Source organism: Rhineura floridana, chromosome 2 (assembly GCF_030035675.1).
Source record: "Rhineura floridana isolate rRhiFlo1 chromosome 2, rRhiFlo1.hap2, whole genome shotgun sequence".
In the NCBI taxonomy this organism is placed as follows: Eukaryota; Metazoa; Chordata; class Lepidosauria; order Squamata; family Rhineuridae; genus Rhineura; species Rhineura floridana.
The window spans coordinates 171,853,852-171,875,532 of NC_084481.1; the positions used below are offsets into that span (position 1 = coordinate 171,853,852).

At 41.6% G+C, this 21,681-nt stretch overlaps 1 protein-coding gene across 10 annotated transcripts in view; it reads left to right on the forward strand.

The window, feature by feature from the left end:
* The window catches only part of FSIP1 (fibrous sheath interacting protein 1), a 156,073-nt gene that overhangs the window by 70,386 nt on the left and 64,006 nt on the right, over window positions 1–21,681 (forward strand). For 3 of the 10 annotated variants that reach the window (XM_061611474.1, XM_061611476.1, XM_061611475.1), the window contains exon 14: window positions 11,580–11,687. The exons of the other annotated variants lie outside the window; for them this stretch is intronic. In XM_061611474.1, coding sequence (XP_061467458.1) covers window positions 11,580–11,669 — 90 coding nt within the window. In that variant the 3' untranslated portion in view covers window positions 11,670–11,687. The remainder of the gene's footprint in view (window positions 1–11,579; window positions 11,688–21,681) is intronic. 10 annotated transcript variants of the gene reach the window in all.

Genomic DNA, 21,681 nt, shown 5'->3' on the forward strand with positions numbered 1-21,681 from the left:
TAAAAACTGATATAAAAACAAGAATAAAAACAAACTAAAATGCTCAGCATGCATAAAAGGCAAAATCCAACTCACCCCCAATATGGGTAAAAAATATGAAGGAAAATTAAGCTCCAAAGGCCTGGGTGAATAAAAATGTTTTTACTTGGTGCCTAAAATCAGATAGTGATGGCACCAGACATGCCTCCCTGGGGAGAGGATTCCACAAATGGGGAGCCATCACTGAGAAGGCCTATTCTCATATCGCCACTTTCTGTACCACCCTCGGAGGGGGGCACACAGAGGAGAGCCTCAGATAGCAAATGCAGGGTCTGGGTTGGCTCATTGTCCTATTTCTTTATATTGTGTGTGACTCTTTTTTTCCTGATTTTTTTCAAAATTTCTCTTCCCAGTATGTGAATATGTCAGGGTGTGCACTACATAACACCTTAATATTCATGCACATGGATTTACATGGCTAGAGACAAGATGCATCCAGTATCTACTTAGATGCATACTTTCTATAGAGCATGGAGAGGAGGTTTTACCCTGAAGAATGATAGCCCTAGCAGTTCATACTAACAACATTTTAACAAAGGCAAAATAGGGGTAGTGATCCCCTCCCATTTCAGCATGTGGGGATGGGGATGCATTGATTCCTTTACTCTACCCCTGCTCCCCAGCTAACTGGCACTGGAAACAGCTGAGAAGCACAATGATTGGTGAATTCCACAAATTTTCCTAGCACCAATAATCTATCTGTGAGGAGGGACCTTGTGGGACACACAGAAGGTGGCCAAAAGCTGCCCATACATGACCTAAATAGAGGGTGAGTAGGATCATCAATGGGAGTCTGAATATCTGAAGGTGTGTTTTGAACAATCCTCCACTTGTTTCAGCATAGTGTCTTTGACTTGCAGTACAATCCTAGTCATGTTTATTCAGATGTAAATCCCCCAGTGTTCAGTGGGGTTTACTCCACAGTAACTCTATGGGATTTCAGCCTTAATTCACTAGGCTTGAGTAAGCTACCTGAGGACTTTAGCAAGACTCTTATGATCCTGCTTAAGCCTGAAAGACTGTGTCTTAATTTCAGTCCTTCATTCAAATTTTATGTAAGGAAGAAAATGAGTTCAAAGTGGTATACAACAAAAATAACAGCAATAGTAGAAAAGCAATATATAACAAAGCATAGAATACATTCTTACCCACAATAATTCCTAGAAAAAGCAAAAACAAAATTACCCCATGCATATTGCAATATTACAATACTATAAACATAACAATATTTTATAAATAATACTTTACTATCTCTTCAATAAATACAATATCAAAATGTTGATACTTATTATCAATAAGCACAGCATCCATAATTAAGCACAACAAAAATTATTAGTAATCTGGTTACACTGTAAAATCAATTACGTTAACCTGATTTATATATACATTTCCTGAAATTATTGCCCTCGGAAGGAGTTCACACCCATTTAAGCACAATGGGTAGCATTCAGTGTAGCACTAAGTAGTTCCATCAGCACAAGGATTTCTGCTTGCATGATGGAACTCTTCCTCCCTCTCTTCCCCCTGCATGCCCTCTAATTCTGTTCTGGGGTTCCTCCAACCCTCTGGAGCATGGGGTATGTGCAGAGGAAAACAGGGGGGAAATGCCATTGCGCTAGTGGTAATTCTTACACTGACAGGATAGGTTAGTAGAAAACTGTCCAATATTTCATACTGAGCAGTTTAAAACTAGTCCACTATTTCTGAACAGCAGCCAAAAAATGACACACTTCGTGCTTTAATAATTTTATTGCCACAGCCAATATATCAGTGATGACACAAACACAGAGGACATGTCTAAAGGCCATGTGGAACAAGCAAAAATGAAAAACAGGCTAGAAAATTAGCCAGACTCAGAACTTCTAAGGGAGACTTGCTCTCTCAGTACAAGGTGGGCAAGAGGCTAAAAATGGGCCTAGCCCTCACACTAAGAGGGTATCAGTGGAATATGTAATCTTGTTAATTTGCTTTGAAACTTTTTTTGTTAAAAATGACTAACAAATGTGACAAGTAATAATATTTCTCAAGAGCCCTCCACTCAAACCTGCTATCTCAGCCACTTCTATAAGGGCCAGTGCTTTGTGGGGTCTTCCCCTTTAGAGGTGACCTGCCAACTGAGCAGTTCTGAGGGAAATATTTGGGCCCTGGAAGCAGCTTCCAAAGCAGCACACGGCTATGACCCCCTACAAACACTGAGGGATAGTAAGGCTGGATCCAGGAATTATGCTCAGAAGATACTACTCTGCCAGAAATGAATCCCATAAGCCAGTCTTACCTCTACCCCCAAGGCTTGAGGATGTCACTCTGCCATCCTGTTCACTACCCTTGATGGAATCAAAGACTTCCTAGCTCTGCCAAAGCTAGCAATTGAAGAATAGGTTGTGGCCCATTTGAGCATGAACAGCATTGTTAGAGGGGGCAGGGCCAGGAGGAACAACTGACAACAGGGCTATTTAAACTCTCAGTTGACTCCAGACCTCTGCTGGAACAACATCCCCATTTATTGCTCTTGCAAGTCTGTATCCAGCCTGAATGTGGCCCAGCTCAAAGCTGTCCATGGTTCTACTTCCTTCCCTGAATTATTGTGTTGCTCTCCTAGTTCCTCACACAGACTCTGTTTGGTACAGCACACCCACTGTTGCAGTCCTTGAAGGGTTGGGTAACAAAATCAAGCTGGTGTTAGGTTTGGAATTCTGCTGCTGTCATCCCAAGTCACCTTAAGGTACAAGGATGTGTGTTCTAGATGACATCTGCCTCTCCTAAGGCCAATCTGAGCTTGTACAATGTTAAAAGGTGTTGTATAAACCAGAACTGTCCAATATACTGGAGTAATTATTGGAAATGTTTGTTTAATATGATACAATGAAGTATTATTGTAGATTTTCTGGGAGCAAAGTGCAACATGCTTGTGAGTGCATCTTGTAGAGGCAGGGTTTTTTTGCAGCAACAGCGACAGCTTTCCCTAGAGTGCTGTTCGGTAGCTGTACCCTGTAGCGGTTGTAGGTTAGGTGCATAAACATAATGGAGAGGAAGGGAAGCCTTATTTTATTGGGAAGAGCCCTGTTCGTGGGGGGTGGGAGCCGGTCTGCCAGTATTTTAATTAAAAATAGAAGTGCCTAGGGCTGGAGATCCCTTGAACAACAACTACCACTTCAGAGAAAAGAAAGAACCTGATTTAAGACAGAGCAGGTCTCCTCCTATACATCTTGGTAAGCAGCAGCACAAGTGACCAGAGGTCAGGTATGTGGCAGTGTCCTACCACACTGTCCACTATTGGTAGTTTGTCTTTTCTGTTGTATTGCATAATTTTTATTTATGTTTATTGTTTCAATAATTTATGTAAACTAGTTTGTGCAGTCTTTCTGAAAAGTGGAATATAAATATCTTTAAACAAGTTAATTAATGTTGGGTATTTTTTATTTATGGACAAAAAAAGCTGAAAAGAAATTGAAGGGTGATGCCAGTTTTGCTGATGCAAGTGACAGGCTTCTTAAAATGTTTCTCAATAAAGTAATGCTTCTGTTCTCAGTTGGAGCATTTTGTAATTTAACTGAATTAATAGGTGATTCAGTCAAAAATCAAATTAATGGTTGGTGAGTGTTTAATTGTAAAAATATGGTCATACAATTCCATACATCTGTCTGATTATCTGTGAATGCATACCCTTTGTATCAAATAGGATTAGCTAAGGGTTTGTAATCTGGCTTGAAAGATAAAGAAAAATATTCCTATGCCTGAAAATGTATATTTAAATATATCTAATCTGTATCTGAAAATGGAGGAACACCAGGCCAATGAGATGACTTACCCAAGGCTATCAGAGCATCCAGAGACTTCTTAAGCCCAAACCATGCCCCAAGCCGGCCATCATATTAATGGGAGCACATTCTCTAAGCACAACAACATAGACTACTACTCTGCAGAATCAGAAGGCAAGAAATACTCAAGTAAATGCCATACAGATAATTCAAAGAAAACCTAGTCACAGACTACACAGGCTAAGCTATACGCATATGTGGGTACACATACAAGACTGCCATGACGTCTCACACAGATAGGACACATAACACACAGCATAACAGTACACAAGTACAGGACATGTAATCCACTTCATAGTGGATTAGAACACCTGTACATACGCAGCTTACATACAACTACACTTAGCAGTAGATGTGATATGGTAAACACATAATCTAAGCAACAAACACTCTCAAACCCTTTTTATCCCTAATCTGCTATAACCTACCAACACCTCTGTTGTGGCCAACTTTTGGCACCAAGTAGCCACTTCTGCAGCAGCTCTACACTGGGGATGGAATCCGTTGGCTGGTGCCGGTTCAAAAGCATTTAGTCGACTTAACAGGCTAGTATCGATTCGAGTTCATTCTGTATCTGTTAGCCGCTGCTTTTACTGATAAGTGTTTTTTTTCATTCGGAAAAAGTATCAAGATTAATATTGATATTTTGAAGGAAAATCAATATCTTAAAAGGCAGTATCAATAAATTATCATTCTTGCAATTGATGTTTTAGTGATGGATTTTTTTAAAAAAGTCCATTTTAAAAAATACCTGTGGAAATTTGCTACATTAAAGTTTGATCCTCAGCAATTGAGAATAATTGAATTAATTGAAAATTCAGTACCGAATCTGAATTGGGCTGAATTCCAGCACATCCTGGCTCTCCACAGCAGTGTGAAGCCTGAAAGTGATGACATTGTTGCCCGTTGGCTACAGTTGACCCAGGCCAGGCTTGAGCAGGTGCCTCTCCTGCTGTCTACCCACTATAGCAGCTTCAGACCTGGGCCAGGTTCCAAAGCTCTGCTGTCACCATCAGCACTAGCCAGTTGCAACTGCCCTGAGCACAGCCTGACAACTGTGCTGCCATTGCTATCAACTCAGTTTGAGGTTGAAGCTGGGAGAGAAGGCGTAGCTGGACCCACTGAAATTATAGCACTCTTGTGAAGCTGATGCTTCCTTGCCAAGCATGCCACACCTCACAGCCAAGGCAGTTTCCTACCACTCAGTTGATATGCACTGAACATTCCAGACATCATTGTGGTTTTATATGGTGCTTTCATTTGGAGAGTTAATAGTGTAATTGTATCTTTGATGTTGCATGATAATTAGAAGGCTATCTATCAGCTAGTGAACCTCTTTATTATGTCATTAGGAATAACAACACTGAATTTATATTTCTTCAGTTTTAATTCTGCCCCTTTTCAGCTAGCCTAATATACTAATGCATCTCTTTTGCCTCATGTGTTATTGGCTAATGCTGGCTATAGCATAATGCCTGAATTGTGGTCATTGTTCCCCAACAGAAGTATGCTCAGGCCTTTCCCTCCTTGGTTGATTCTTGGCAGTGACAGTTCTATGGCATGGCCATGGTATCACTACCTACTCTGTACATTTAATCCCTAACTTTATTTCTTAGTTCTGAGAGCTATCTCTATCACTTCTGTTTCTTTTAATTTTAAAGACAAATGTATTCAATTATTTATGTGACACAATGAAGACATTATAGTACAGAACCTCCACAGGAGTTTTTATGATGCATATGAAGATGCCAGAGCTGGGAGGATGTGTGAATCATTTCCTATGTTTTTAGTAAGAAAGTGGTGATAAACAAGAATTGCTTGTGCAAGTCTGCCCTGTGTTTTCTTTTCATGTGGAACCCAGAACCATGCGAGAATAAAATTGGTGGCACATTCCTTCTGGAAGTAATTATGAAAACCAAACATTCCACACACAACTTTGTGCCACAAACAACATGCATGAGGGGGGGAAGTTATCTCCTGGGCAATTATTTTATTCAGATCCATTGAAGCTATTTATAGTCACATTCTATACAGTGGCCTGATCCATACACAACAAAAATATGGTTTGTTATGTGCATGGACCAGTGCAAGTTTTACATTTGCATGCTAACCTCTCACCTTTGCACATGAAGGCAGGACATTTAACGACTCCTGTCTTGATTAGCAAAGTACTGTGGTTTGTTGTTTTGTCTGAACTTGGCAAATAGTTTGTTTATTTACAACCCAGAATATCAAACCAGGAGATATCCTGACTTAACAAGCTTGTATGAACAAACCACCAGTTGTCAAGTTCAGGTGCAACAAATTATGGTTTGTTCCTAACCAGGAATTGAAGTTTTGAATCTTTTCTTCTCATGTGTAAAGAGGAGAGGAAAGCATGCGAGTCTAAGGCTTTTGCAAGCTCATGCACATAAGAACAAGCCATGATTTGTTGTGTTTTTAAAAAAAACTTTTATGATTTTCCAGATGTGTGTGTTGCATACCTCACATTTCAGAGTTTACATCCATTACATTTTTAACAAGAACCCATTAACCCTTCCCTGGGCCACTGACCTTTTCTTTCAGTATCATTGGTGAGGGTGTGCAATAGATGTTCAATAAGGTACAGTTGTTCATATAAAGCCCTCTACCCCCTGAGTGAAATTGGGTTTCAGACTAAATCATTTAAGGATATTCTTTTTATTTTTATCTTTGGCCTTGTTCAAAGACTTTACAGGCTGCAACAGTCTTAGAATCATAGAATAGTAGAGTTGCAACGGTCCTATAAGGCCATCAAGTCCAACCCGTTACTCAGTGCCGGAATTCATGAATTGATGATACTGTTTCCAGGCACCAATTAAGCTGAGTTCAAAAAGCCAATTCTGTTACGTGCAGAGGTCTACCTTTACAATGGATCCTATACAATACTATGCTTATCATATATTTCTATGCATTTTAAGCCACCATGTGTGGCACTGTGACAGTTCAACTAACTCCTTGCCATCTTCCAACTGATTCCTCTACAGGAGGGAAAATAGCTTTTATCTCTTTCCACTTCTGCTGCTTCAGGGGCTGTGGCCAGCATGGCAAGGGTGTAGTCACTGACCATATCCACTATGGGGAGGCTGTTTTCCACTGTGCACCTAAAGTCATGTATGAGGCATATGCTCCATATGAGGCCCCCTGTGATTCTTCTCTCCCCTGCCCCCCACCTGCTCGGTGGGGGAGAGAGAGAATGGAAATCAGATTTTCATTATGTGGTAGAGGATTACATACCCTGTAAGGATCTGGACAAAACATTTAGGTTGCACTGCCTAAAAATAGGTTCTTGAGACATGGAAGGCCAATTAAATTGGTTGGATTTCTAGCACTATTGGACACTTTATTAATTGGGCTCTGATCCTGAAGTTGATGATAACAGACTCCCCAAATACTTTTGTGGGCTGAACAGCTTCACTGTACCCTCATCCTGGCTTATGCTAAGCTTGGGAAATTATATTCATTTATACATGCCACCTTGGGCGTTCCAGGTTTTAATTTCTAGTCTCTTTTAAAACAAGTAACAAGCTCTTATTAGGCTTAAATAGAGCTTTTCCTTAATGCTACAAAATTCACAATTTCTTATTCAAACTTCAGTATACCTTGTAAACCCAAGCCCTCAAATCAACTCGTCTCTCATTAGGGGATTTTTGTGCTTCCTGTGCCAAGTCTCCTCAGGCTGTCCTTTCTGGCACATATATCATAATGATGTCCATCAGGTTGCTAATGGTGACTACTTAAGTATTTATAACAGTGATAGGGTACATGGTTTGCATGTGTTGTTGTTGTTTTTGTTGTTGTTATTATTATTATCTGCTCTGCCCTTCACCAGCAGTTCATATGGTGGGTTACAACGATTTAAAATTCAGTATTAAAAACAGTTAAAACAAATTACAATCACAGGAGTTGGGTGGGTCCTGAAAACATATATCACAATTGTCAAAGGCCAGGGTGTACTGATCTCAGGGCTCCTGCAAGAATAATTCGATTGGAGGTGCTTTAAAAGCTACTCTAAAAATTCATAAATTAATGTATTTTGATTAGTGACTTGCCACAGGTGCACAGAGGATAAAGTCACTGAGCAAGTTCTTTTCATTAGCCCATAAATATTCACCATGCCCTATTAATCAACTAAATTGAATGCAAATACCAAATCGTTTCTAGTGATTTTTTTTCTACTCCTTTTGTGGTGTGGGTACTCCAGTATTCTGAAGGTCAGATGGAGCTACCAGACCATAAAATCCAGCCAGCGAGAGAGTTGGAACTAAGGGGAGCTCAAAGATTTATTAAGTGATGTGAACCTCTGTTGTTTTATGCATGTGTTATATAATTGCAGTCTATGCAAGGTTGTTAAAATATCCTGCTAGTAACAACACGGACACTTATTTTATAGCTATAGGAGGAGATAAAAGAAGTTTCTTAGTCAGCACTTCAACAGCACATGTGATAGTTTTATTATTGTGGGGCTTTCAGTTTTGGCAGATGCACTCCATTCTGGGTGTAGTGTGGTAATTACCATATAAATTAAGCAGTTAAATAAGCTTGGTATAGCCTTATCCTTTCAGCCAGTAACCAAATTGCCAATACTGCACTGTGAAACAGGCATAATTCAGGCTAATTATGTTTAAAAGGCCACAATTTGAAATGCTGGCCCTTTCTTTTCATTCAGAGTGGTCAAAAGTAAATTGAAGCTGTTTAGTTGCAGTGCAAACAGAAGAATCATTATTTCTGCAGAACACACTCTCCATAATAGCATTCCAAGAATGAGTTTAATCCATCCAGGTTTAATTTATAGCTGCTAATTATATTTCAGATAATTCTTATGTTTTAAACTGTCTTTAGTGAATTGTAACTAGTTCTTAAATTGGAAAGACTTTCTTCTTTTTTTTGTTAAAAGGCTTTGCAATATTTGACGGGATTAATTTTTTTGTTGTAGTTCAAGACACAATTGATGATGGACATACTTGTTTTGCCTTTGCTGGCAAAGTTTGATTAGAGTATTCTGAGCAAAATCAGTTTCAATTTAAACACATTTTGGAATTTAGGTTGCTTTTTTGGAGGATTATGCTAGACTATACTTGTCTGTGTAAAAGTAAATTAGACTGCATTGTATTTAAAACCATAAAGTGTGGAAAAGTTCAGCAAAAAATAAAATAGTTGTATGTCCCCCTATTGGCTTGTATCAACATAACACCTTTCACTAACACACTCTTGAAGCATTTTACAGAAGTAGTTGCTTTTTAATGGCAAGATGGTAAAGTCCTTCTAAAGGAAGGCTAGTGGGTGTTGTAATTACCAGTTTTTGCACTCTGGGCAAATCCCAGCTTTAATGCCCAAGAAATTTCTCACCAATTGATTTATTTTTTATTTGTGAATTGTGATAGGCAGCGTGTCCCTTCTGTCTTATCTGTGCCGTCATATTTAAAAAACTAAACTAGGGTTGGTGTTTTTAGCATCCTAGTCCATTTGTTTGAAGTCAGATTACATCTGACCACTGGTAGAGCAAAAAATGTAAATATGGAAGAAGGAAAAAGGGGGTTTTCCTTTAATTTTGTGGGTAGAATTTTTAAGTCCCTGTTGCAGGGATAGCCAATATGACGCCCACCAGATGTTATTGGACTACAAGTCTCATCATGCTTGCCTACTGGCCACACTGGCTAGGGCTGCTGGGGAGAAGTAGTTTAACAATATCCAGAGGGTACCATGTTGGCTCTATTGCAACAATTATCTTCTTGGTACAGTAGGCTCAAGAATTGAACTGGAGCCCATTGTTTGGAATGAGTGTGAATTTAGCATCAAGAGTGTGTGAGATGGTGGGTTGCTGGGATTTAAACATTTCTATTGAAGTTTTATATGCAAAAAAAATCTTAATCTCACAGTTACAGTGCTCATTATACCATCTAACTTGAAACTTGGCTTTTAGCCAAGTACAGAGTGTTTTAGTGAAATCATGGCTGTACTTTCATGGTTGACCTCTCATTGGAATGGGGGGACATTATGAGAACACAAGTCTTATTGCGATGGGGAATATCAGTTGTCAACTTAATGTTGATTAGATGAAGACCTCACAATGAAAATGTATTTCATAGCTGGGATAATCACACATTGCCACCTTTTAATCTTACACTTTTAGAAGTGTATTGAAACTATTTCTACAGAGATAATTATTATCCTTTGGGCCATACTGGATGTGACAATAACCCATATCTGCTCCAGTCAAGTAGATTCAAGAAATTGTAGTAAGGGGTGAGTGGGGTCCACTCTTAAGGGATCTGTGGGCAGGGGATGCTAAACTCTCCCTACAATCTGCTCTTCCAGACACTTTTTGTATGCTGAGATTTTCTGTAAAAGGAATTTGACTGGAGTTGTTTCCAGTCACCTAATTATTGAACATTCATTCTGATTTGTTTGAGGAGGTTAGATGACATGTGAACCAAATATTATCCCACACTCTCCAGTGCATTTTCCCATCATTTTCCATATCACACAAAGTCTGATTTGGGGGAAGCAGGCTTGTTCTGCAAGAGCTCCAGATCCGTTTTAACTTATCCTGCCTGAAAATAGTGATAATGTGGAAGCTCCTTTAGATAAAAATGCTTTTGGAGAAGGGAGGTAATTCTGTATTCCTCACCTATGCACCTTTTTTGCTCTTAAAATTGTGCCCCCCACCCCTTCCTCCTAGACTGTGACATACCTAGATGTAAACACAGAGATCTATTATCACTGTGGTCTTTTCAAAATGCAGTTTGTGCTAGTATTGCTAACAGCTGGAGCTGCCAGATCATTATGTCTGAGCGTGTGACACTGCTAGTGTGGCATGAAAGTAATAGATTGTATTTTCATACGGGAGGCATAACGCAAAGTACTTCATGTGCAAAGTATACTCTTTCTCTTCTATAAAGGAAAATGGCCATTCTTCAGGCTTGCAGTTGGTAGCTATAATTTGCATAGATTGTATCAGGCATAAGTGTAAACAGGCCCAAGCCTCCCCAGATTGCCCCAGGGACTTGGTACCCCCTCTAGGCAGCCAGTGCCAGGCAGTATTGACATGCTCACATGATGGACTCAATTACAAACGCAACAGACTGCCCCATCTCTCTGTTGTGTCATACTACAATTTCCATGATTCTTTGGGACTTTGTTCCTGTTTCCCAGTATTTGTTTGTTTCTCTGCTGGTTTATTAAGAATGTTTATACCTTGCCTTAAAGGGTCTATGGCTTAGTCCTTAACAAGGTGACTTAGTCCTTAACCCAGGTTCCACCCACTTTCCTTGAAGCAACATACTGCAGGGCCTTAGTTGGGCCCAGCAGACTGCACAGTTATAAAGAAAACTGAACCAGATAAGTCAAGAGCTTCCATCAGGGCTGGCACCAGACTGCAGTGGGCCCTTGGAGGTGATGCAGCCCTGATGTGGCACTGCTGCTGCAGGGGCCTTAAATAGACTCTCCTGTGTCAGCACATTAGCATGGTGTGTGTGGATGCCACCATCTTGGGTGATGGTTGTTAATGTATGTAAGAATATGTTGTTTTACAAGGAACTGTGATTGAAGGGTTAATAGCAACAGACGCCAAGACAAGCCGACAGGTGTGAGTAATTAAGGGTGGGACAGGCTAAATCATCCTGTCTGTTTGGGTAATAAAAGAGAGAGAGAGACCCAGAGCTAGTTGAGTTGCTGATGCTCTCCATATCTCCAACGCTCAAGGACTGCTGCTGTCTTGCTTGGCATGCTGATGTTCTAATCACGGACGGGTTTTGCTGTTGGGAAAGCGAAAGGACTACAAGAGCACACTGAACCTCTGGCTGTGCTGCTGTAAGCAACCTGTAAATAGACTGTTGACTGTATATATCAAACAAATGCTGTTTATCTTCTGTTTGTGCAACGTCTGAAGTAAAAAGACTGCATTTAGCACTATAACGTGTATCCTGACTCTGTGGGGAAAGGGTGGGGACTGCACAAAAATCCTTTCAATGGTGACATGCATGCACAGTGTATATACACCACACCAACATAGGAAGTGGCATCACGGGAAGTGTCACAGCCAGCCAGCGGGAGGTGTTGCCTGGGAGGGTGGCTCCTGCTCCATGATCTGTGCTAGCATTGGAGTGTGGGGCACATGATCTGTGACCTGATGCCAGCGTGGACCAGGACCTACACCCACCAAGCCCCAGCAACAGGGGCCCTTCTCAACCACAGGGCTCTCAGCGAGTGCCCAACCTGGCCACCTGCTGGTGCCAGGACTGGCCTCCATAATATTAAATATAAATAAAATCTTCAGCATATTTTACAGGGGCAATAACCATTTTGTCACAGCTGGGTGTCTCACAATTGCAATGAAAAACAACAGAATCTGTGAACTTTAACAACTGTTTTTATTATGGCATAAGCTTTTGTAGGCCAAAGCCTACTGCCCTTTTTTATATATGTTATTTTTATTGAGTTTTAAATAATAGATTTTACAATAAAAAAGAAATAAATAATAATAAAAAATCATTGTTCTTTTTAGTCTTAAGTGGAGTCATGTGCCATCTTAAGATTGTTTTGAAGTTAAGCTCTTCTGTTCCTGAGTTTAATGGCTTGAAGATCTGCAATTGACTGGCCAGGAAGTTGACTATTGTTACAGGGTTGTGAGGTTGATCTGGATTATGTCTTTGGGTCCCCTTCTCAGTCTCTGATTTTGAATATGTGTAGCTGGAGTTAGTAGAGAAACCTGCTGAGCTAGTCAAACCAGTTCCTTTCATAAGGTAATGATGGTCAGCCAGGTCCGTCAAGTGCTCTATTAACATGTGTAAGGATTTGGCCAAGAAAAGATGTGTTGCCCCCCTGACTTAGCTAGGGCAGGATGTGATCTCTCTGTGTTAGTCTGAGTTGGAGCTGAAAGTTGGAAAGACAGAGAGAGGCTTGCTCCTTTGCTGAATCCAAGCTGTGGCTTGGGGGACTCCTCTAGAAACCTAATGGGGAAGCAAGATCTGTTGGAGTGTTAATGGTGTGAGCCCCTCCATCTTATGCTCAGGTTGCATATATGAATGAATAAACCATATACCACAAAGAGACCACAGTCTCTGCTGACCTTCATTCCAAGGAAACCAAAGCCTGGGTAAGCACAGGAACCCCTGGAAGTCTTTCACCACTCACATTGGGCTGTGCACAACACTGTCTCCCCCTGCATGATACTTCACTCATGCATCTGAGAAAGTAGGCATTGGCCTAAGAAAATCTATGCCTTTTAAAAAACAAATAGAGAGAGCCTTAACCCTAGTCTGAAACTGGCAGATTTATTGATCAATGAATATGCTGGAGTCTAGAGTAGAGTCCTGATATTTTCCTTTGAATTGTCTTCAGTCCTCCATTCTCCATGGATAGATTCGTTATTAAAAGCAGAAAACCCATTCTGAGGTTGATGCTTCCACTTGTTAAAGTACACATACAACATCCTGCAGTGGATGCAGTGGAGACCTGAATGCAGGACCAGGAGGACTCTTCACTATTTCTTCCTTGGCAGGAAACTTAGCTAAGGAGGAGGGAGAGTCTTCAAAGATGAGAGCTCCTAATGTAAAGGGAAAGCCAGGATGACAGTACCAAGATACTTCGAAAAGAACCTATGAGTGGTTCTCTTATGATTTGGTAATAGACAAAGCATATTGTGGCATCTGTTGCTCAGCAGCAAATGAATGTTAAAGCCAAATGTGTTTTACAAGTTAAACCTATACTGAGTTTGATGGCGCTTACTTCCAGGTAACTTTGCACAGGATTGCAGTAATGCCCCATGAACTTAATTATGAGATTTTACTAGTCGTTTGTTTTGAATGTCTGTGTTTTTAAAGTTTTTAAGCGGTGTGTTAGAAAAGCAAGATAAATAAAAACCTGGTGGAGTGACTGGATTTTCCTTGGGGGTATGACTATGGGGGTGGTCATGAGGCACTTCACAGTTGTTAGGAATTGCCTCCAAATGTGCTTGCACTCACTTACAGGATACTTGGTTAAGAGTCTGAAGTGAGAAGAAGATTGCCATTACTTTGAACTCTGTACATTGCTCAGAAATTGACTTCGTGCACAGCAGCTGTTTTGCACTTTGCACTGGCTCAGAGACTACAATCATTCATTTACAAATAAAGGCACCCATCCTGCTGTAATTTAGTCAATTTCATATTGTTAAGAAACCCTTGTGCATGAGGGAGAAGCAAGACTCCTGAAATTGAATGGTTAGGCTTTTCTGTGTTACCTTTCTTAATGTCAAATTTGTGTCCATTTAGTCTCTTGCATGGAGACTGTCTATTTTGTCATATGTACATTTGCAGATCTTAAAGCAACCATCCTAAAAGCGAATTTCAAAGACAGGACACAGCGGGAGACCACTGAGATACCACTACAACTACTGGCCCACACCCATCTTTTCTTAGGTTCCCCCTGCCCCGAAATGGCAAAGTCTACACCCCAGTATCAGGCTAGCTGATGAATATACTGCGGCTGAATCAAGCCTTTATTTTACCAAGGGGTGGTTGGGAATCAAAATAGTAATGGGGAGTAAACATATTTGGAAATACTAAATGTAATTATATAATTACATCAAAAATGTGCAAACTATATATAAAACAAGAGGTATAAAGAACATCCCTTAAAACTTAAAAATCTCAACTCACAGAATTGCCTGCTTGAAGACAGGTTTCAACTGCCTTAAAAAACAGACAATGTCAGTTTTGATGGGTCTCTCAAGGGAAGGCATTCATTGTTCATGTGCCAACACTGAGAGAATTGCAGCCCATTGAAAGGATGTGAGGTGACTCGAGAAATTAAATTCAGTTTCCATTTGAAGCCGAATCTATCAAATTTCACTTTCTGAAACAACATGAGAACCAAAACATAGCCATCCTTCAAAATTTGCACTTATTCAAATTTTGCAGTGCAGTTTGCTAGCCCAATAACATTTACAAAAATGCATATGTTAGGGAAAAGCATGCATGAAAATGAATATATGAGTGAAAATAACATACAAAAATGCATTATATGAGAAGACATTGCTTGCAAAAATGTGTACACTAGTTAAAACTGCTTACCAAAAATGGGTTTATTAGGAGAAATTCGCACTGAAATGCTGGAGAATTTTCCTGAGGATTTTTTTTACACATCACAAATTGCTGCAGAAGTGTGGCAAACTGAATGTAATATTGCAAAAATGAGAAACTGAGAGAATTGAAATGGACAGACCATCCCATCCCTATAAGTGACTGAGCTCTTTTTTTCTCATAGTTAAAGTTTAAATATGAAAATGTTTTCTCTCAGAACTAAGAGATTTTTAATTGAATCGCATGTTACTCCAGATGTACCCATTTTAACCTCTGTTATTAACCCACACTTGCCTGAATCTCTAGAGAGGCAGTTTCTAATGCCTAATACTCAAAATTGTTAGTCACCAACAATAAAGGATGGGGCTTACATCTAGTGTACACTTCTAATGATTTCATGTGCTAGTGTAGATTTATAATGATTTGAACAACTGCATGCTATTGCTGATATAAAATCCCATTTGTGGTGTTTTTAAAAACAATTGCCAAGTTTCAAATAGCTATCATAATCTTTGGCTTTTGTTTCATGTATATACATGTAGTATACTCCAACCTCCAGTGTGTGCAACTCAACTGAGATCTTTTCTCTCCTTTCCCTCTTCTCTGCCAGACAGACATGAATGCAAAGTTCTACAATCATCTGTTGTGAGAGGCTTGTACCCAGACAAGCTCTGCACATGGGAAGATCTTGCCCTATGATTTTATGTAAACTTTGAATGCATTTATTTTGTTTCAGTTTATTTTAAGGCACAACATCAGGAAAGTTATACTTTTCAACTGTGTTCTGTGTTGTCTGCCACAAAATGGTATTGAACTATTTAGGGTTAGTTCCAGACTGAGGCTGCAGTCTTGTATACATCTCACACATGGTGCACAAATCTTGTTGCCTCTGCAAAGTTATCCCCCCAGTTGAAGTCAATATGGAAGCCCTTGCAAACTGTGGAATTCTATGCATGTTCATTGGTGACTGCAAAACGGTAGAGAAATCATTGGATCAAGGTTTTTGTTAATAGTGTCTCAGCTATTCCTGTTTCATAGTTTTTGAACACTGCTGGCAAGTGATGGGTTGCATCTCACAAGGACTGGGAAGAATGTGTTTGGCCACAGCATGGAGAAGTTCTTCAGGAGGGCTTTAAACTGAATCCTAAGGGGGAGTGGGACGTAAACTTGGTGGTAGCAACTGATGAAGGCTTGTGCACAGTAAAGGGAACAGAGAGATCAGTTCTAATAGAGCCTAGTAACAGTCCTCAGAAAAAAGTAGCAAGGAAGCCAAGCCATAAATCACACGGTCTTCGATGTTTGTATACTAATGCGCAGAGCATGGGAAACAAGCAGAACAAACTTGAACTCTTAATACAGGAGGGCAATTACGACTTGATAGGTATAACTGAAACTTGGTGGGATGACTCCCATGACAGGAATACAGCAATTGAAGGATATAACGTGTTCAAAAAAAACAGAAGGAATAAAAAGGGAGGTGGAGTTGCGCTATATGTTAAAAATATATATCCCTGCACAGAAATTCAGGAAGATGAGCTTGGTTACTCCACCGAGAGTATCTGGATTAAAATTAATGGGGCAAGTAAGAAAAGGAATGTGGTGCTCGGAGTCTACTACCGACCACCCAATCAAGGAGAAGACGAGAATGTAACTTTTGAAAACCAAATTGCCAGTGTTTCAAGGAGGCATGATATAGTAGTAATGGGGGACATCAGTTATCCCGATATCTGTTGGGAGACAAATTCTGCCAAACACGGCCCCTCCAAGAAATTTCTGACTTGTGTTGGAGATAACTTTCTCCTACAGAAAGTGGAGGAAGCAACCAGAGGATCAGCTATCTTGGACTTGATTCTAACCAATAGAGATGATTTGGTGGATGAAGTAGCAGTTACGAGAACTCTGGGGGAAAGTGACCACACCATACTTGAATTCTTGATTTTAACAGAAGCAAAAGCTGAGAGTAGCCATATGTGCACCCTGGACTTCAGGAAAGCTGATTTCAATAAACTCAGAACAATTGTAAGTATGGTTCCATGGCAAGTGACCCTAATGAGAAAAGGAGTCCAAGATGGGTGGGAGTTTCTAAAAAAGGAAATTCTAAAAGCGCAATGGCAAGCAATTCCAACAAGGAAGAAAGGGGGGAAAACAGCAGAAGAAGCCAATGTGGCTTCACAAAAAGCTTAGAGTTTACCTGAAAACAAAAAAAGACACATACAGAAAGTGGAAAGAAGGCCAGGCCACAAAGGAAGAGTACAGGCAGGTATCACGGAATTGCCGGGATGGTGTCAGGAAGGCTAAAGCTGAGAATGAGCTGAGGCTAGCGAGGGATGCTAAAAGCAACAAAAAAGCTTTCTTCAGGTATGTCCATAGTAAAATACAAGGAAAAGAAATGGTAGCACAGTTACTCAATGAGGAAGGCAAAATGATAACAGATAAAGAAAAGTCAGAAGTGCTCAATTCCTACTTTGGCTCAGTCTTCTCCCAAAAAAGGGTCTAGGACCCTCCTGAGAAACATGAAGGTAGAAGGGGCAGGATTGGAGCTTGAGCTTGACAGACAAACGTTCAAGGAATACCTAATCACTTTGAATGAGTTCGAATCAGCAGGGCCTGATAAACTGCATCCTAGAGTATTGAAGGAACTGGCTGAAGAACTCTCAGAACCGCTCTGTATTATCTTTGTGAAATCATGGAGGACTGGTGAAGTGCCGGATGACTGGAGGAGAGCTAATGTTGTCCCTATCTTCAAAAAGGGCAAGAAGGAGGAACCGGGGAACTACAGACCAGTCAGCCTAACATCAATCCCTGGAAAAACTCTGGAGCAGATTATAAAGCAGTCAGTCTGTAAGCACCTTGAAAACAATGCAGTGATTACTAGGAGCCAACACGGATTTATGAAGAACAAATCCTGCCATACTAATCTTATCTCACTTTTTGACCGGGTAACCTCCCTTGTAGACTGTGGGAATGCTGTGGACATAATATATCTCGACTTCAGCAAAGCTTTTGACAAAGTGCCCCATGATATTCTGTTTAGCAAGCTGTCCAGCTGGAATGCAGGGGTGACCGAGGCGGTGGACCGGTTGGCCCCGAAACACCCCCTCCCTTTAGATAGATGCAGGACAGCACCTTGGTACACCCTACGGTTGCGTGGCTTACAGTGGGAGGTAAGATGGCTTGAACGCCATTGGCGAAAGACACGTGCAGAGGCGGATAGAACTCAGAGTAGAGTAGCAGCAGCCGCCTACTGGACGGCGATGAAGAGAGCAAAAAGGGAGTTTTTTGCGGCCTCCATAGCTGCTGCGGAAAGCTGCCCAAGGAGACTATTTCAGGTGGTCCAGAGCTTGGTGAGGCCAGCTGTGCCAGACCCGACAGAACATGCCTTGGCCTCATGTAATGACTTCGCAAAACATTTTGCGGACAAAATCAATTACATCAAGAGTTCTATTCCCCCTGCCACAGCCTCAGTAATGGAACCAGAAATGACCATCGAACCCTCAGGGTCTTGGGATAGTTTCCAGCTTCTTTCCTCTGAGGAAATCACCAGGGCCCTATCCTCGCTTAAACCAACTTCTTGTATACTTGACCCTTGCCCAGCGTGGCTTATTATGAGTCTGTAAAGACAAACTTGGCAAGTGGATTAAGGCAATGGTGAATTTTGATGAAGGCTATCTGCCATCTGCCTTTAAAGAGGCAGTAATAACCCCAATTTTGAAAAAGGCCTCCTCAGACCCCTTGGATTTAAACAACTTCCGCCCAGTTTCAAGTCTGCCATTCCTGGGTAAATTGGTCGAACGGGTAATCCAATTACAGTTGTAGTTAGATGAAGTGAACTACCTTGACCCATTTCAATCGGGATTCCGACCCAGACATGGGACAGAAACAGCCCTGGTAGCCCTGGTTGATGACATAAGAAGGGCACTAGATAGAGGGGAGCATACCCTCCTTGTTCTCCTGGACCTTTCAGCGGCCTTCGACACTGTCAACCACGATATCTTGTTAGATCGCCTTGAGACTCTGGGGATTGGAGGCACCGTTTTACTGTGGTTCCGCTCCTTCCTCTCTGGGAGATACCAGAGTGTGATACTGAGAGAGGAGGTTTCGGAGCCTTGGTCTCTTACATGTGGGGTACCACAGGGCTCTATCCTCTCCCTGACGTTATTTAATGTCTATGTAAGGCCACTGGGAGATATCATCAGGAGATTTGGACTGCAATTCCATCAATACGCAGACGATACCCAGATTTTCCTCTCATTTAAGTCCCCCCCACCGGTGGCGATAGAAAGGCTGTCAAATTAGACTGAATCCCAATAAAACTGAGGTTCTGTTGGTGGGTGATAAAGAGCAGCTGGGGATTATGGATTACAGGATACAACTGCCCCTAAGAGACCACGTCCGGAGTTTGGGGGTCATTCTTGACTCCCAGCTATCCACGGAGGCACAGGTAGCAGCTGTTAGTCGGGCGGTGCTTTACCAACTTCACTTCATTCGTAGGATGCGCCCTTACCTCCCGAGCCACCTGCTCCCTAATGTGGTACATGCTCTGGTTCTGTCCCGGCTGGACTATTGTAATGCGTTATATGTGGGTCTTCCCTGGAGAGCGGTCCGTAAGCTGCAACTAGTGCAGAATGCGGCAGCTCGCCTGAGTAAGGGCTGCCGCTGTTGTGATCATATTACCCCAGTACTTAAGGAACTTCACTGGCTACCGGTGGTTGCTAGGGCCAAATTTAAGATCCTGGCTTTAACTTTCAAGGCACTCCACGAGGCTGGCCCACTTTACCTAAAGAGTCGCCTCCAGTCGCACCAGGGGTGCCGGTTTACGAGATCATCCTTGAATGGTTTGCTTCTTATTCCCCCAACAAAAGCAGTGAGATTGGGGAGGACACTTTTTTTCAGTAGTGGCTGCCTCACTTTGGAATTCTTTGCCAACTGACCTCCGTCAGGCCCCTTCCTTGTTATGCTTTCGTCGGGCCTTGAAAACGTGGCTCTTTTACCAGGCTTGGGAAGGGGGTTAGGGTGGCAGAGGGTAGTTCCGTGAGGGTTTATTCAGTTTTAAATTTTATATTGTTTGCTTTTTGAATTGTTTTTACATGGATTGTATTGTAGTTTGTTGTACGTCGCCCAGAGTGGCAGATTAATCTCTGCCAGATGGGCGTCTAACAAATCTAATAAATAATAATAATAATAGCTAAGTGTGGGCTGGATGGAACAACTATCAGGTGGATCTACAGTTGGCTCCAGAATCATACTCAAAGAATGCTTATCAATGGTTCCTTCTCAAACTGGGTGGAAGTAACAAGTGGGGTACCACAGGGCTCGGTCCTGGGCCCAGTGCTCTTCAACATTTTTATTAATGACTTTGATGAGGAGGTACAGAGCATGCAGATGATACAAAATTGGGGGGCATAGCTAATACTGTATTCAAAGGGACCTTGATAGGCTGGAGCACTGGGCTGAAAACAACAGAATGAAATTCAACAGGGATAAATGCAAAGTTCTACACTTAGGAAAAAGAAACTAAATGCACAGTTATAAGATGGGGGATACTTGGCTCAGCCATACAACATGTGAGAAGGATCTTGGAATTGTTGTTGATCACAATTTTTTTATTTTATTTATTAGATTTTTATACCGCCCCACTAGCATAGCTCTCTGGGCGGTGTACAACAAAGAATACAAATATATACAATAAAATTCCATAATATGATACAACAAAAACATATAAAGAATAAGAAATCTAAAATCAGTTACAACAGACTTAAAAACAAATGTAAAGTTAGATTAAAATGCCATAGAAAAGAGGAAGGTTTTAACTTGGCGCCGAAAAGAAAGCAATGTCGGCGCCAAGCGCACCTCATCGGGAAGACTATTCCAGAGTTCGGGGGCCACCACTGAGAAGGCCCTAGTTCTTGTCACCACCCTCCGAGCCTCTCTGTGAGTCGGAACTTGGAGGAGGGCCTTCGATGTAGAACGCAGTGTACGGGCAGATTCGTATTGGGAGAGGCGATCCAGCAGGTATTGTGGTCCCGCACCGTATAAGGCTTTATAGGTTAAAACCAACACTTTGAATCTGGCCCGGAAGCGTATTGGTAGCCAGTGCAAGCGAGCCAGAACAGGTGTTATGTGTTCGGACCGCTTGGTCCTTGTTATCAGTCTGGCCGCCGTATTTTGCACTAGCTGTAGCTTCCGAACTGTCTTCAAAGGCAGCCCTACATAGAGCACATTGCAGTAATCCAAACGCGAGGTTACCAGAGCATGTACAACTGATGTGATGTCCTCCCTGATCAGATAGGGGCATAGCTGGGCTACCAACCGGAGTTGGTAGAACGCATTCCGTGCCACCGAGGCTACTTGAGCCTCGAGTGACAGGGAAGGATCTAAAAGAACTCCCAGACTGCGAACCCGCTCCTTTAGGGGGAGTGTAACCCCGTCCAGGACAGGGTGTATATCCACCATCTGATCAGAGAAACCACCCACCAACAGCATCTCAGTCTTGTCTGGATTGAGCCTCAGCTTGTTAGCTCTCATCCAGTCCATTATCGCAGCCAGGCAACGGTTCAGCACATTGACAGCCTCACCTGAAGAAGATGAAAAGGAGAAGTAGAGCTGCGTGTCATCAGCGTACTGATGACAACGCACTCCAAAACTCCTGATGACCGCACCCAATGGCTTCATGTAGATGTTGAAAAGCATGGGGGACAGAACTGACCCCTGTGGGACTCCACATTGAAGAACCCACGGTGTCG